At 34.8% G+C, this 18,511-nt stretch overlaps 1 protein-coding gene across 1 annotated transcript in view; it reads right to left on the bottom strand.

Annotated features, from left to right (window-relative positions):
• MYOZ2 (myozenin 2) overlaps positions 1-18,115 on the bottom strand; it is a 35,636-nt gene extending 17,521 nt beyond the window's left edge. Inside the window, exons 1-3 of the mRNA XM_036852116.1 lie at positions 17,943-18,115; positions 17,293-17,382; positions 1,368-1,537 (exon numbers count right to left, since the gene is read on the bottom strand). Of these exons, the coding sequence (XP_036708011.1) occupies positions 1,368-1,537; positions 17,293-17,368 (246 nt within the window). The 5' untranslated portion in view covers positions 17,369-17,382; positions 17,943-18,115. The remainder of the gene's footprint in view (positions 1-1,367; positions 1,538-17,292; positions 17,383-17,942) is intronic.
• Between the last annotated feature and the right edge of the window lie 396 nt (positions 18,116-18,511).

Below are 18,511 nucleotides of genomic sequence, written 5' to 3'. Positions count from 1 at the left end.
GTCATTATTGAAAGAATATGATTATATAATTATACTCTGTCAGATGAGGTAGGGGTTATTTTAGGCTCATACTGTATTAGCTGCAGACATTTTCTGATAAGAGGATACTGGGCATAATTATAGGGTAACATAACATTACATTTATCCATGACTTCAAGTGAAAACCATCCTTCATAAGTGTAAATACTATGGTTGAGTAAAATTTGATGTCTAACTGAATTCATAATTATAACTAAATTAAATTCATGGGTGTTGAAGGATGCTCATTAATGTGAAAAAAAACTGTTTAAGATGTTCTCTAACCATTTATTGTTAACCAGCATCATAACAAGGGAAATAGAAATTTCAGGAATGAATAAAATTTTAGTGTTTGTGAGTGTGGTTGTTAGTTGTGTAATGTGTTTTAGTAATTATGATAAAAGATTAGTGAAACCAGTCTGTTTGCTGTAAAGAATTTAGCTGTCCATTCAAAACAACTTAACTAGTGATGGCAGCTGGAAAGGTTTCAGGTTTAAATTCATAAGTAAACTTACAGACTTTTCATAGCTATAGGAAGAAACCCTCAATAAAAAAAAAACACAAAAGACAAAAAAACAACTTATATTTGTTGTAGTCTCTAGTATCTCCTCAAATTTAGAACCAATGAACTATTGCTTTTTGATTCTTCATACCTGGTATTTTATTTTTAAAGTCATTTTCCCAACGCTAATTATTTTTCTGCTATGAACTTCTTCCTCTAAAATCTCTCTGAATAACAAGAGAATATGGTATTCATGCAATATGTAAAATATAATTTAATTAATTTGTTTGCTTTTTTAAACTTCTGGTTGATGAAAGCTTTTGTCCAACGAGTTTTGTCCACATTGGTTTTGTTGTTAATAAATAACAGACTTCTCTACACAATGTGGAATAAATGCTTTGAAAGGAGATCAACTGTGTCTGTAGTTCCCAGGCATGTTTTACTGCCAGGATGTATTCAGCCAATAAAATGCTTATACTTACTTTATGGAGCACTGTGTGCTTTGGAAATGTTTCCATCCCAAACATTTAACCAGTGGTGATAAGACCATGGAAACTTTTAGTACCACAATCTCCACTCCCTCTCCCTCGTCTTAGCAGAACAGAGGAGTTCTTCAGTGCCAAATCTACAAACTTACAATGTCTGTACTGAACTAAAAAGATACTCATATCATGCATAATATTTCTTTTGTTTATCCACCTAAACTATTCATTATCTTGAAAAAAAAAGTCTAACAGAATCAATGAAAAGAAAATTTGTAGAATACTTGTTTGAGAATCTAATAACACATATAAATTTAGAAGTGCTGCCCGTTTATTTAGATACCACATTATCAAGTTATACCTACATTTATTTGTGCTTTAGATTCATAATGGAAATTTTCAAATGTATATTTGTCAGATCTTCTTTGTCGCATCTTAAATAGTCTGGCACCACGGTTACTGAGATGGGATAATTCTTCCAACATGATGTCTCTGGGGATGCTGACTTTTTTGCCCAGGTCCATGCCATCTACATCTGTAAAACAATATTCATGTGCATGAAAACCCCAAGATAAGCATTTTTAAATGCTTTGCTAAATTTCAGAATTTATTGCCCGCTATATGCTAGTATAGTGACTAAAATATAGGCTCTTTACTCAGACTGCCTTGGGATGAATCCTGGCTCTACTACTTTCTAACTGTATGATCATAGATATGTTACTTATTTTTTGTAAACCTCAATTTCCTTATCTCTAAAGTGGGGCTAATAATAACACCTACTGCATAGGGTTGATACGAGGATTAAATAAAATGTTTCTTATCAAACACTTAGCATCATACCTGGCACATAGAAAGAGTGAATGAAAGTAAGCTAATGACACTATTAATTTAATCTTTCCTTATTTAGTGAGTTTTCAAACAACACTGCTCATAATTCTCTTCATAAGCTCTGTTTGACTCCCAACATTTTTCTGTATCAATTTTAGCAGTCTCTGTTACAAGAATGCCTACCCTTTGGCCCATGCCACCCATTTTCCTATCTCTGTCAGAATGCTATTCATCCTGCATCTAGCACCAAGGAGCCTAACATAAAGTAGGTAGGTGATAAACATTAAATGAACGAATCCTTCTCAATCTAGCTTATGTGCCATTTCTGTCAATTCCTTCTCTAAAATCTCTATTCATACTTATTCATGCCTTTTCTGTATTCCCATAGCACTGAATCACAATTACTTGATTCCATTTTACTTATTTTATGGCTTGCATATTATTTATGTTTTTGTCTTTATGTCCCCCATGCCTTAAATATAGGAGATGTTCAGTAAACAACTGTTATTTTCTATTTCTAGTACTGAAGGACTTTTCTAAAATCCCAAAGAAATAAAACTCGTCCACTTGCTCCTTTAATCAGAAATATCTTTTTGTGTAACCCACAGAGTTCTTTTGCTACTGTGGACTGCTCTTAAATGCAAAGAAGAAAAATTGGACCATTTGTAAAATAAATAATTATGCTGGTTGATTGGGACAACATTTTCTGATGTAACAAATTAACCCTAATAATTAGGCTTTTGGAGGTCTTTAGGGATAAAATAATAAAATTACTTACAAATTTTCTCCCCATTTTGCCTTGAAAAAAAATCAATTTGTTTATATATTTTGATGTTACCCAGAGAGGCGCTCCACTAATTACAAAAATTATAATATCAAGACTTATGCTTCTGGGAAGATAGAATAGATCTACTTTTCTTTATACCTCTACTAAGTAAAACTAAAAATCCTGGACATTATGTATAAAATAAACATAAGAAGACTCTGGAAGTTGGAGGGAAGAAGGCAGACCAGCTAGGGACAACAAGGTCCTTCCTCAAGACCCAAGGAACAACAAGGTACTGAATTCTCTGGGTTTTCTTTTAGCCCCATATATCCCAGACTTGGAGCTGAAGATGCTATTAACCCAGAAACACCAAAAGGTGCAGCCAAAAGCCTCCAATAAAAGATTGTTCTCACTAGCCAAGACCAGGAAAGGAGCAACCTAGAAAGACAGAAAAGTTTTAGACAATAGCTACTCTACTTCAGCCAAATACCACAGAAAAAACTTTGGCCTCACCCATATCAACAAAGTTCAAGTGGGGAGCCCAGAAGTTTACCCTTGTGAGGCTGTAATGAGGTGCCCCAATGCTCCCATAAGGGTGGTATCAGAGGGGCTAAGGAGGAAGCTGGGACTTTCATCCATGTCAGCCGGTAACAACCCTCCATCCCTGTAGTGTTAGTGGAGACCCGGTGGGGATTCTAGTAACTAAGTGACACTCCTCAAGTTTCAGTGGGGGCCAACTGGGAAACCTTGACTTCCTACTTCCACCTGGCAGTGATGAGGTGGCACTCTCCTTCCCCTGCTGAAGCAGTGTCAGACTAGGATAGATAAAACAGAAGGCTTAAATAAGAGCAAGATTCTTAGAACATAATATGACAATATGCAGGCTCAAATAAAAAAATCCAAAAAAAATCATTTGTCATACCAAGAATCAGGAAGATCTCAAACTGAATGAAAAAAGATGCCAACATGAGGTGACTGAGGTATTAAAATTATATAACAAAGATTTTAAAGCAGCCATGATAAAAATACTTCAAAGAGCAATTACAAAGTTTCTGGAAACAAATGAAAGAATAGAAAATTTTAGCAAAGAAATAAAAAATCATGGCAGAGAAATAAAAGTTGTAAAGACCCAAATGGAAACATTAGAACTGAAAAATAAAATACCCAAAATAAGAAGTTCAGTGGATGGATTCAATAGCAGAATGGAGGGAATAAAGGAAAGAAATGGTGAACTGAGAGATAGAACAATGGAAATTACCCAATAATAACAACAGAGAAAAAAAAATAGGCTGGGAAAAAAAAAAAAAAAAGCCTTAGGGATTGGTGTGACTAGAACAAAAGATACAGCATTTGTATCACTGAACTCCCAGAAGGAGAGGAGGCATGTGGGACTGGAAAAGTACACAAAGAAATAATGGCTGAAAACTTCCCAAATTTGGCAAGAGACATAAACCTACAGATTCAAGAAGCTAAAAGCATTCTATAAAAGATAAATCTAGGGCTTCCCTGGTGGCGCAGTGGTTGAGAATCTGCCTGCTAATGCAGGGGACACGGGTTCGAGCCCTGGTCTGGGAAGATCCCACATGCCGCAGAGCAACTAGGCCCGTGAGCCACAATTACTGAGCCTGCACGTCTGGAGCCTGTGCTCCACAAGAAAGGCCGCGATAGTGAAGAGGCCCGCGCACTGCGATGAAGAGTGGCCCCCGCTTGCCGCAACTAGAGGAAGCCCTCACACAGAAACGAAGACCCAACACAGCCAAAAATAAATATAAAAATAAATAAATAAATAAAATATTAAAAAAAAAAAAAAAAAAAGATAAATCTATAGAACTCTACAGCAAGACATATTATAAACTTCTAAAAACTAAAGACAAAGGGAAAATCTTGAAAGCAGCCAGAGAAAAATGACAACTTACCTATAGGGAGAAAAAAATGAGAATGACAGTGGATTTCTCATCAGAAATCATGAAGATCAGAAGGAAGTGGCACAAAAATGCTGAAAAAAAAGAAATGTCAACCCACAATCTGATACCCGGTGAAAGTATTCTTTAGAAATAAAGGGGAAATTGAGACATCTTCAGATGAAGGAAAACTAGGAAATTTGTTGCCTGGAGACCTACCCTAAAAGAATGGTTCATGCTGTTACAACAAAATATCAAAGACTGGTGGCTTATAAACAACAGAAATATACTTCTTATAGGCCTGGAGGCTGGAAGTCTGAGATCTGGGTGTCAGCATAGTTGGTTCAGTTGAAATCATTCTTCTGAGTTGTAGACTGCCCACCTCTCACTGTGTTCTCACATGGTGGAAGGGACAAGAAAGCTCTCTTGGGCTTCTTTCATAAGGGCATTAATATCATTCACGAAGACCCCACCATCATGGCCTAGTCACCTCCCAAAGGCCCCATCTCCTAATACCATCAGGGACATTAAGATTTCAATATTTGAATTCTGGGGGGCCACAAATATTCAGACCATAGCAAATAACTAAATTAAGTTCTTTAAACAAAAGGGAAACAATAAAATAAGGAACCTTAGAACATCGGAACAAAAAAAAGATTACAGTAAGCAAAAATGTGGGTAAATACAGTAAGCTTCCCTTCCCCTCTTGAGTTTTCTAAATTATGTTTGATCATAGAAGCAAAAATTATAAAACCCTCTGATATAAATATATGTAGAAAATAGTTAACACAATTATATTATAAACAGGGGAGGGTAAATAGACATGAAGGTAAGTAAGTTTTCTATACTTCCCTTGAACTGATAAAATGACAATATCTGTAGACTTTGATAAGTTAAGCATATATAATGTAATAGAACAACTACCAAAAACTATACAAGTACACTTGAAAAACTATAGTTAAATAAAAATGGAATTATGAAACATGTGCAAGTAATCCGTAGGAAGCTAGGAAAAAGAAAACAGAAGGGAAAAACAGAGACAACAAACAGAAAACAAAAAATAAAATGATAGACTTAAGCTCTACTACATCAGTAGTAGAGCTTAAATAAAAATGCTCTAAATACCCTAATTAAAGGATAGAGACTAGCAGACTGGATTTAAAAATATGACCCAAATATAAGCTGTCTAGAAGAAACTCACTTCAAGTAAGTGCCTTGAACAATATAGGCAAGTTTAAAGTAACAGGATAGAAAAAGATATCAAGCAAACATTAATCAATGGAAAGCAGAAGTGCTTATGTTAATTCCAAAGTGGACTTGAGAGCAAAGGAAATTTCCAGAGACAGAGAACGTTATATAATGATTAAAGTGTCAATCCACCAAGAAGACCTAGAAATCCTAAATGTGTATGCACCAAAAAACAGAGCTTCAAATGGAGCAAAAATTAATAGAACTAAAAGCAGAAATAGATAAATCCACAATTAGAGTTGGAGACTTCAACATTCCTCTCTCAACAAGTGATAGGACAACAGAGAGAATATCAGCGAGGCTATAAAAGAAATTAACAACACCATGAACCAGTAGGATATAATCCTACTGTTTATAAAATATTTATAAACAGTATAAAATATTCTACTGAACAACAATAGAATACACATTCTTTCCAAGTGCACATGGAGTATATACCAAGATAGACCAATATCTTGGACCATAAAATAAGCTTCAACAAATTTAAAAGAATCAAAATTATATACAATATGATCTCTGATCACAATGGAATCACACTAGAATGAGTAACAAAAAGTTTACAGAAAAATCTGCAAACATTTGGAAACTAAAAAAAAATCACACTTCTAAACAATCCATGAGTCAAAGAAGAATTCTCAAGGGAAATAAAAAATTCATTGAACTGAGTGAAATTAAAAATAGAGCATATCAAATTTATGGGGCACAGACAGTGCAGTGCTGAGAGGGACATTTATAGCACTAAATGCATACATTAAAAGAAAGAGGAAAAGTCTCAAATCTATACTATAAACCCAAAGCAAGCAGAAGGAAGAAAATAATAAAGATAAGAGTAGAAATTAAAAACAGAAAAATAATAGAGAAAAATCAGTTGAGCACAGAGTTGGCTTTTGAAAAGATCAGTAAAATTGACAAACCTCTAGCCAGACTGACACAAAAAAAGAAATGTAGAAGATACAAATTACCAGTATCAGGAACAAAATAGGGGATATCACTACAGCCACTGCAGATAGCAAATGGATAATAAGAGAATACTATGAACAACTCTACATGTAAATTCACATAAATTTGAAAACAGAAAAAATATGACCAATCCCTTGAAAAGCAGAAAGTAACACATCTCACCCAACATGAAGTAGATAATTTGATTAATCCTATAGCTATAAGGCAATTGAATTTATAATTTTAAAATCTCCCCAAAAAGATATCTTCAGACCTAGATGGTTTTACTGGAGAATTCTACCAAACATTTAAAGAAGAATTAACACCAATGCTACAGAGTCTCTTCCTGAAAATAGAAGATGAAGGAACACTTCCCAATTAGTTTATTGCTAATATTACCTTGATAGCTAACAGAAACAACACACACAAAAAGAAGCTACAGATCAATATCCCTCATGCTTATAGAAGCAAAAATCTTTACCAAAATATTAGTAAATAGAATTCAACAATACATAAAAAGAATTCTATACCATGAACAAGTGGGGTTTATGCCAGGGATACAAGATCGGTTCAATATTCAGAAATCAATGTATTCTACCATATTAAATGGCTAAAGAAAAAAAAATCACATGATCATACCTTTGGGATCTAGGGCTGGACAAAGTGTTGTTAAACTTGACACCAAAAGCACAGTCTATAAAAGGAACGGTTGATAGATTAAGCAAAATTAAATACTTTTGCTCTGAGAAAGACTGTGTTAAGAGAATGAAAAAACAAACTACAGAGTAGGAAACAATATTTGCAAACCACATATTTGACAACAGACTAGAATATATAAAGAACTCTTAAAACTCACCAGTAAAAAAGCAAACAATCCAATTAGAACATGGGCAAAAGACATGAAGAGATATTTCACTGAAGAAGATATACAGATGGCAAATAAGCATAGGAAAAGATGTTCAACATTATTAGTCATTAGAGAGACGCAAATTAAAACCATGAGATATCACTATACACGTATCAGAATGGCCAAAATGAAAAATAATGACAGCATCTAATGCTGGGGAGGGTGTGGAGAAACTGGATCACTCATACATCACTGCTGGAAATGTAAAATGGTACAGCCACCCTAGAAAATAATTTAATAGGTTCTGTTAAAAACTGAACATAGGACTACCAGCGATACTGGGCATTTATCCCAGTGAAATGAAAGCTTATCTTCATACAAAAACCTATACACAAATGGTCATAGCAGCTTTATTCTTAATAATAATAATAATAATAAAAGAAACAACCCAAATGTACTTTAATGAGTAGGTAAAAAGTTAAAAACACTGTGGTCCATCCAAAGCATGATACTCAGCAATAAAAACGAACAAACTATTGAAACATAGCAACTGGATCTATCTCGAGGGAATTACACTGAGTGAAAAAAGCCAATCCCCAAAGGTTACGTACTGTATGATTCCATTTTATAGCATCTTAAAATGAAAAGATATATAACTATATGTATATATATATATAAATGGGAGACATTAGTGATTGGTAGGACTCTCTTGACTGCATGAATATCAACATTCTGGGTGCGATATTGTACTATAGTTTTGCAAGATGTTGCTCTTATGGGAAACTGGGAAAAGGTACGTGGGATTGCTTTGTATTCTTTCTTACAGCTGCATGTAAACTGTATTTATCTCAAAATTAAAAGTTTAATAGAACTATCAAGCCATGAAAAGACATGAATGACCCTTAAATGTATATTGCTAAGTGAAAAAAGCCAGTCTGTAATGGCTACTGTATGACTCTAACTCTATGACATTCTGGAAAAGACAAAACCTTGGAAGACAGTAAAAGAATCACTGGCTGCCAAGGGGCTGTGCGGAGGGAGTGGCGATGAAGAGGTTGAGCACAGGGGAATCTTAGGGCAGTGAGACTCTTCTGTATGATACTCTAATGGCAGATGCATGACAGTGTGCATTCATGAAAACCCATAGGACAGTGCCACACAGTGTGAAACTTTATGTAAACTGTGGACTTGAGTTAATAATACTACGTCGATACTGGTTCGTCAGTCATAACAAGTATAACGCACTAATGCAAGATGGTAATAATAGGAGAAACTGTGTGTTGGCAGGAGAAGGGGTATATAGGAGCACTATACTATACTTTCTGTTTAGTTTTTCTGTAAACCTAAAACTGCTCTAAAAAATAAAGTCTATTATTAAAAAAATGTTCCATTTAAAAAATTTTCATAGCCCTTCCTAATGCAGTGCAGAGTGGCATTGTCTACTCTCTAAGGTGAAAAAAAAAAAAAAAATTCTGTGCTTTACAGTCCCCAGGGTTGGCAGAAATAGCTTATGGAAGAGGAATGAAGGCGCACAGCAGGGTGGATGAGGGTGTTTTACAGTTTCCCAGGATTTGTTTGCCAGCTCTGCTGAGTTCTACAGGGAATATTCACTATTGTTTATTTGCGAGTGTTTGGAGTCTCTGTTACTGTGTGCTAGCAACATGGAAGGAGGAGCTGGGTTATTTTTCAGTGTGTCTATGAATATATCCCTCAGTGTTCTAGAAAGTGTGACAGGAGTGGACTATTTCAGATTTTTGATTCTGGAATCAAAATAGCAAGTTCCCTTTAGATCACAAATGATCAAAAAGACACAATATGGCTTATAGTAATTTGATGCAATACTATGGGGTGGAGGGGAAATCTCCTTTAAATGCTTCTTAAAATAATTCAATTAACAATGAAAGAGAGAGAAACAGAATAAAATAATAACACAGAAAATCGAAATCCATAGATTTTTTTGTCCATTAACCTTCTAGGAATACACATTCTATGTAATGTATTTATATATTACAAATAATGTTTTTAAACAAATTTTCTAATGGGACATTTTCAGGAAATAAAAATGCCCCAAAGCAGGCAGCCACTAGAAAATGCAAAGGCGACAGTCTTTATATTATAGCAATGGAATCTTTCTCCTTACAGTTAAGGCTACAAAGTTTTTTCATAAGGAAACCAAAACAGGGATGCAGCTCTTCTCTTTCTCTCCTTTTCTGTTACCAATTTGAGTCATTATAAACAGTTAAATGAAAATAGAGGGGCTAGAAAAAGGAATAGCTTATTATTATGTTGTTTTCTATAAGTTCTAAATTTCAAGCTATGGCATAAGTTTAATTTGGGGATCCCAAGACAAAAATTTGAGAAAATGTTTTTATCTCATTTTCCTCTTCCTAATGGCCCCCAGTATTAGCTGATTCCACCTATGTTTCTGAAATAACCACATGCCCTAAGTGAATTCCATCCCTCTGGCCACTTAGATTTACAATAGTTTTCTGGGGTATATTTGACAGGAATTAATTACCTTTGTGATTGATACAGGAATAGGTGTGTGACCTGACCTAGGCCAATGAGGCAAAATATCAGGACTTTTCTTTGTGTACATTGTGCCAAAGATACTTTCTTTTCCTGCTGCAGGTAAGCACGGCTGTATATTGCCCAGGAAACTGTTGGTATGTACTTGATAAAATGATAGAGCCAGATGTGGGGTGAAGCTTACCCCAAGAAAATCAGAGCAGAGGGAGAAAGAAACCTGGTCCTTAATGGCATACTGGAGCTGCCAGATGAAGACTTACCAGATCACCTCTGAACTTTTCAGTTATGTGAGGCAATAAATTCCCTTTAGTTGGTTTCTGATTTTCTGCTATTTTCAACTAAAAGCATGCTAACTATGGTCATTCTCTTCAGATCTTCATCTCACTGATGTAGGTCCAAAAGTCTATTAAGATTGGAATCAAGAAAGAGTAAAGAAGAATAGCCTAGAAGCCCAGCAGTGGGGGCCTCGAAGAGGAAAGGGAAAAAAAGAGCAGAAGTGTAAAATATGGATATACCTCTGGCCAGACTCATTTGGGCTCATAAGAAACATTCACTCCTTTTTAGCAAAACACAATAATCATCACCCAAGCTGCTACAAGGAGTAGATGTGCAGCAAGAGCCATGAGGAACTTACCTACCCTCAATAATCAGTTGGTACAGTCCATTATTACTAGTAAATTTATACCACAAGAGAGGAGATATGAGAGACAAAAGGAAAGAGGAGAAGGAGGCACACAAAATAATTGACCAACTCTCAACCCTCTTTGCTTATTCTTCATACTTCCTTCTACACCTTTAAGCCTAAACTTTCTCCCTCTTACTCTGTGAGTAACAGACAGTGAGTTAATAATCGGCTTTGAGTGACCATCTAAAGGTGCTGTGGATCTCTGGGACCAGAAGCGCTGCCTGAGAAATCTAGTGGCGTCCGGAGCAGGCTTGCACTGGCTCACAAGAGTCAATTGATAAATTTTCAGAAATTCCGTGAGCCAGTAGTTAAACTCAGTGAACATAACCACTATTAAAATTAAATTATATAAACTTAATAATAAGTTATATTAAAAAGAAAGCAATAAATACTCAAAAATATCACTTTCTAAATGTTTTACTCCTTTTTGCTGTTATCTATGCTCTTGATGTTTTCTTATATCTATTATATCTGTATGGTGGAAATACTGTATAGTGTTGTATTACTACACATCTCTTCCCAACTCTGCATTCAGTTTCTCCTTGATGGTAGCTCAAAATTGGCCATGGCAAGAGTATTTATACCACAGAAATTGGCAAATTCTACAAACCAAGGCATTTTCCCCCCCGAAGAACCAGTTAAATATTCACTAGCATACTGATAGACACAGGAACATTTTAAGTCAATATATTTTGCATAAACAAACAAACAATAAAAGACATAAACTAAATTCTCCAAGGTTTTTTTTCCCTTCCCTTCCAGTAGTTAAGTTTATGATGTAATTGGAGCTGGAGTTCCAGACCATCTGTGGGTTGGGAAATCTAATGTATGAACACTTTCATTTACTTAAACTTTCAGAGTGAAAAGAATGGTGTCAACTGAGCAGATAGAATCCAAGTTCAGCTGTTCCCTGCCCTTTATTGCAAACCTCTGTGCAGGGTCTTAACAGTGTGTTTAATCTGGATGCCTGATAAATGATATAACTTATTCAGGGTTCATATCCTTGCCCTGATGGATTAGAAGGTTGTCTTTGTGGCATTAGATCATCTATTGAAAATAATATTGCCAGGCATGCTTTCCTGTTAATGTCGTTTATAGTGATCCGGAATTTTCCATTTATTCTTTAAATATTTTATAGGACTTAATCTATTATAGTTTGCTACTATTTTAAGGAAATAATGATTATTTTGGAATAAATATCTAATTATAAAAAACTATTAAAATATAACTTTAGGGTCTTGACCATTATCAAATTAATTTCCACAAAAACCTCCACATTTTTCAATCTACTAGAAATATTAAATAATTGTAATCAATATTCTTTGTCAGTAATGTCCTAAAATGTGCATTATTTTTGTAGCTAAATTAAGATTTAAAATCTTACATTAAAAAGTTCAAACTTTTGGTTTTTGAGTATACTTTCCTTCCACTTTAGCCATATTACTATGAGTACTGGAAAACAAATGGAAAATTGCATTTTATTGGGAGAGTATCAGTGATCTTTGAAAATGTGATCAATTCTTTTTTCAAACCTTTCTTCAATATGCAGTCTTATGAGCAGACACTGAATCTAAATTCCTTCAAAGGAAACATTTTTTTTTTCACATTTATTTCATAGGTTAACATTCTAAAACTTAGTCAACAAGGATTTATGTGTGCACAGGTAGTTCTGTATTTTTAATTTGTAATTTTGATCCTGCCAAAGTTACATATTTAGTTAGATTAGTGAATCCAATTCATAGTTTGTAAAGATACCCACTTACAAATAATAGTAGTAAGACAAAAGATCTTATAAAACTGTATCCCCATGATTCACTGGCAGCTGCAATTCTGGTAAAATGGGCAAAACCACAGAAAGGGAGATAACTGAAATTGATTTACTTTAGGGCGGTCCTATCAATTTACTTAAAAGCCTGATTGAAGCCAAGAGATTTTCTCTGCGCTTAACAGGACTCTTCTGCCTGTTTACAGACAGTTGGCCTGTGTGGATTGAATAATAGTCCATAAATATACATTATTGCGTAGTGCAACATGCATATATACATATTATGTAAAAGTTAATAGTCTAGACTGTGATTTTGAATAATACTTGAAAAGTCTACATTTGATTAAAAGTTTATTAGTAATTTTTAATAATTTTCTCTAGATTAAAAAGTTGATTTTGAAACTCATCTGGGATTCTATATTTTCCTATTTCATATCTCCTTGCCTTGATTTGAGTTCAAAAATTTACTGTTAATTAAAGTATTACCATTCAATAACTGTGTAAATCTATAAACATTTAAAAAATGAGATTACCAATGTATTGAATTATGCAAATTGAGTTACACAAACCAGTAATTCATCTAGTACTGTTTATAAGATGTATATCTAGAGCATATTAGAGTGAAAAAGGCAACAAAGAAATGATGTTCTTCATTCTTCTAGGATGATGGAATATGGCAAGAATTAAACATTGTAATTTCAACTTTGGTATAAATTGGAATTTAGCCTAGTTCTCTGCTGCTACTTTGCTGGAGAGCGTTATTAGAGGTTTAGAAATCTATGACATGCTTAGAAAAATTCATGATTTCACAACATATTATTGCACACCAATTTTCAAAATAAAGCATGCTTTTTCTTCGGGTTATGAGAATGCTAATGTGAATTTTTAAACCAAAGAAAACTAACAAATTTGTACATTAAGCATTAGGTTAAGTTCTTTTTCTCCCCTAGACTTTTTACATTTGATCTGTGGTGTTTAAGTCCTTCCTGGTGTCCTCATTTTTATATTGATGACTTGATTAATTACAGTTTAAGATATGCTTATACAGGAAAAGTAAAAGGGGTCCTCACATTATCTTTCGTCTGAAAGTCAAGACATTATATCTTTGCTTTTCAAAGTGCCCCTGCAATTTGTGTTAATATTATCATTGCCTCTGTTATTGGTGGAAAAACTCAAATACACTGATGTTTGAGCACATAGCTCAATATATTAGAATCATGAAATTTTAGAATTAGACGACTCAACAGATCCAACCTCTTCATTTTCAGATGAGGAATCTGCTGTCTGGGCTGGAACTCAGGGCTCCTGGTACGGTATCAACAACAGCACTCCATTTAGAACCTGGCTTCCTGTTTTCAGACCACAGACTAAACTCTTTTCCTGAAATCACAAAAACAATCTGCTCAGTCCTCTTCTGTGTTCTGGGAAAAGCTGTTCACCAGTCATGAGGGAAAAAACAAACAAACAAAAAACATACCAAAAAAGCCCTCACAGAGCCCAGGTGCGAAAACTGTAGGGTGACTGAAACAACTGTAGCCTTTCTATTTCTGAAGCTCTTCTTCTAAACTGTCAGCAATATCTGTGCTTAAGATCAGGGGACAGCATACTCCCAGTTCTTAGATAATTTTAATTCCTATTCCTTTTCCCCACCATTTCTGGACGGATGCCAGTTGCTCTAGAGTGCCTCTCCTTCTTCCATTCTCATTCCCCATTCTCTTTCTCTATAGACTTATTACTTCCTATTCTTTTATCCTTCCCTCTCTCTCTCTCTTCCTTCAGTAATCAAGTCTCAAATGAGTTACTGAGTGAGAGAGAAACATGATCACCACTGGAGAATATGTACAGCATCAGGAGTAAATAGCACAGGGCTGGTGGGCATGGAACCATTATAAGCCATCTTTTCTTGCCTCCACAACTAATTCATGACAGATAATGGCAAAGTATTTTGGTGTTTTTGTCTTTTAGAATAGCACTTGTTAGATAGTAGCAAAATGGCTCTGATATTTCTGTTTAAAGCTTCTGGGTTTTGCATCACAGTAGTAACACAAAACAGCTACTAATCATCAGCTCTAACACTTTTAATATTGTTGTTGATGACCATGTTGATGATCATCATGATATGATGCTGAGGATGGTCTGTCTGAAGGTATAGAGCCTCAGTGTTAGGAGATACTTTTTATTAATTACTTATTGAGGGTGTAGTATATTTGCTTCTGGTACATAATTTGACACCAAATCATTATGGATCCATAATGAGTGAACAATTTGGCGTATAGTTAGTAGAGGCTGTGAGTTATCTACATTTTTACTCGTGCTATCCAGTTCTATGTATTTTAGTCTATATGGGTAGGATTTCTCAGTAATTCTTTGAGGTTATTTCTCCTTCAGATTCAATGAGTGCTCTGATGAAAAACTCTCCTTTTTGATTCTTATATTTTCCTACTGATCATCTCAAGGCTCACCAGCTATAGTCTCTCTCCCCACAGCAAGAACTGGACTGAACTCCTAGCTCAGGTTTAGAAGACAACTCATTTAGCCATCTCATTGTCACACTTCATTCTCCTCCAGGCTAAATGTTTTTGAAAAGTGATATAAAAAATAAATGAATTATAATACTGAAAAAAAAATCTTGATGCACAAGGGGAGAAGGGAGTGGGAGAAGAACTTCGAATAGCTTCTCTGTTCATTTTTATAGAGGACAATCCAGTCCAAATTTTACTTATTTAGTCTTAGAATTAAGATCAAAAGAGTTGCATGCTTTGTCTTAAATTATCCAGGTTTTTGTTGGTGTGAAGTGTTTGAAAGTTTGGAGAATTATTCCCAGAAAGGTTTCTCTGCAGTCCATGTCTCATTTCTGCCTCCTTAGAAAAAATGATACTCCCCTAGCTCCAGATCTCTAAACACTATGTCATATACAAATAGTAAAGTTCCATGTAAGATGTCAGAGGAAATAAAAGAGGGAAATTATTTAAACTGCTTCCTAAAGTACTGCAGCTGTTTTATCTGAGATGAGTTAAGAAAGAAGTCTGTGATTATCCCTGTTATCTGTAGTACTTGACCTCCAAACAAAGGCAGAGCATGTGACTCCATTTAAGGGACTGGAAATCTTCCCAGTGACTTGGGAGGGAGGGCTTCAGCAGACTTTACATGGCCAGGACCTGTTGGTGGTGAGATTATAGTCTTGAGGGGTTTTTTCCCCTTGAGATATAATTGTACTTTTTGTTTATATTTCATAAAAAAACAAAAGTTATGTTATAAAAAAAGGAAAAAGATACTCTTATAGGTCTATGTCAGAAATAAGAGAGTAGAATCCAACACATGATTTAAACTGGGAATACATTAAAACGATGGATTAATTTATGATTATGATGCAATTAGAAAATGATAACTTATCCCAAGCCTAGTTTTAAGATAAATAATTTAGTCTCAAACTCAAGTGATTATCTGATTTTTTCCTTATTGATCAAGGAAACTATTAAAACAATTTCAAGTAAACTACATGAAGCAGGAAATACAAAGAAGCACAAAAATTTAAAAGAAGCCTGAATTTTGGAACCTTGCATTGGTACAAATTTAGTTCTGGTGTCTGATTCAGAATTATTTTCACTTTATTCCAAACTAGTTTGACATCATAGTAAAACATGGGTCTAAATTGAATCCAGTATGGTGAGTTTGTATTGGAAAAAATAGAAAACGAAACTTAATAACAGAACCCTTTAGATATGACTGCATTGTGGGGGGAAGCATCTAACACAGTCTCTGATTGGTTCTATTCAGCTTGCTTTATGGAAGGTGAAATATGAAAATGCTATACTTATGCCTGTTCCCAGCTACCTGGTGAAAGATCTCATTGCTGTAGGTCTTAGTATTGTCCAGGTAAAAGGTCACATTCCTTGTTAATAGAAGGGAAATAAGGAGGTGCCCTGAAAACTCCACAAATATATTCTGGAATGGCTCAAATCAGCCCTTAAAACAATCTAGATATTCTACTTATTAACTTTTAAAATTGATGCTATCCTTTGCTCAATTTCCTTTATAACAATCAAAGTTGAATTTCCTTTATAACAATCAAAATGCAATGTATAAAGCATTACTTTCTAGAGTGTTTTGCTAGAACTTAGAGAAGAGAGTGGAATATCATCTTGCATCTAATTTATATTAAAATTTTTTTGAGTTATATGCTTGAGACTATAAGAAATCTATATTTTCCTAGAAATTATAAATAGAAGTAGATTTCCACACAGAATATCTCGGTAAATCAGTTACTAAATATGAAGACTGGTTTCAGGGTTAAAGAAGTTCACAATGAATATGAATTCCAATTTAACACCTTTCTTAAAAAAAAAAAAAGGACGCTAGAACAGATTTTGAATGATTTATGTAATATAAGGTAAAAGAAATCAAGGTAGATCTTGTGGAATGGACAATGAAGACAAGATTGTATGAGACCTGTCCAAAAAAGAGAAAAAAAAGATCTGAGAGTGGTGATATTAACTTATAACGTGAAATGTGAAAGGCAAGCCAAGTAGAATGTACATCAGCTGTCAGATTGCTTCATTCCTTTAGAGCAGTTGTTCATCTGAAAATAGCTTTCAAATGAGAAAGGATGACTACAAAAGGATTAGTTACCATAGGCTTTTATACACCCCCTAGAGCTCCAGGTTTGTTATGACAGAATAGCAAGAATTTAAAGGAAGTAAACTATAGAATATTAAATAACATCAGGAAGGGTCTACATTAATGCTGAGCTATATTATTGCTGTGAAGGGTTTTCACTGATACCATTTCCATGGATTTCCTTCATGATGGCTGATGCTTGCTGTTTCCTCTGCTTCACCATGGTATTATGTGATAGCATGATTTTTTTGTTCCCTGTGAAAAATAAAGGAACATTATTGAGGCAATGTCAAGAACTCATTTGGAGTGTTCTGTAATCATCCTTTTGAAAGACAGCATCTTTGTTCTTTATTAAGAGTTTATTATTGCTTTCTACCGAAAGACTTTAATACCGTTCCTTGTCTGGTGACAGAGCATGCTATTCATTGACAGGCAATGTCACAGTGAACAGAGGCTGTTTCTCAGAGTTTCCGGCCCAGTCTTATCTATATACTAGTACAATGATTATTGGGCAATGAGAAACAATGAAAGAGCTGGCCTCCTTTCCCCTTCCTCTCTCTTTTCCACAGTTTATTTTAATCTGTCATTGTTTCCTTACTGGCCTTCATTTGTACCAACATCACAGTACATCAATTCCAGCATATTGTAAGAACGAAGAAAGGATGCCAGATTAAACCAGAACTCTTTGGTGGTGGTATTTTAATATTGGCATCAACAACTGTCCTTTAAAGCAAAGAAAGCCCATTAATGAGTCACAACTCTGAACTTCCTTGGACAACTGACTAATAGAACATTTTAGGAAACAATATACTTACCTTGCTCTTAGACCGTGCTTTTCAGGAAGGATGAATCCTGATTTGTGGAGGAAAGACTGGAGATGGAATATGGATGGCACTTGGGCCCGAAGGTTTTTATCCTTGAGCCTGGGATAGCATGGTCCCTAGCTCTGACTCAAACTGGGGACTGAGCCTTTCTGAAGAGACTGGCATCCAGCTGACATCAACTGACTATATATAGCACCAAATACTTCAGCTACTCATATCTTCCTGGCAAAAGGGAGGAACCAAGAAAGATTAGGTTCTCTCCATTATGTTTCGAGTTTGTGAGATGGTTGAATGAACATACAGAAGGTTTTTATGGAGTACCTTCTGTTTGAAGAGATACTAGCCAAAAAAGATTTTTAAAACTTTTTAAGATGTAGCCCTTACATTACATCTTAATTGAGGTGGCAAAAGATACATATTGAATACGTGAATTAGAACAGAATGATAGATTATTAACAATTAACATGGAAGTATTGACCATAATATCTAAGGAGTTTCAAGAAGAAAGAAAGCAATATGGGGCAGATCAATAGTGCCATCCCTTAAGCAAGAGTGAGAAC

This window comes from Balaenoptera musculus, chromosome 5 (genome assembly GCF_009873245.2).
Source record: "Balaenoptera musculus isolate JJ_BM4_2016_0621 chromosome 5, mBalMus1.pri.v3, whole genome shotgun sequence".
NCBI classification, from domain to species: Eukaryota; Metazoa; Chordata; class Mammalia; order Artiodactyla; family Balaenopteridae; genus Balaenoptera; species Balaenoptera musculus.
The sequence above is the reverse complement of the archived record's forward strand: the minus strand, read 5'-3'. Positions and strand labels throughout refer to the sequence as shown.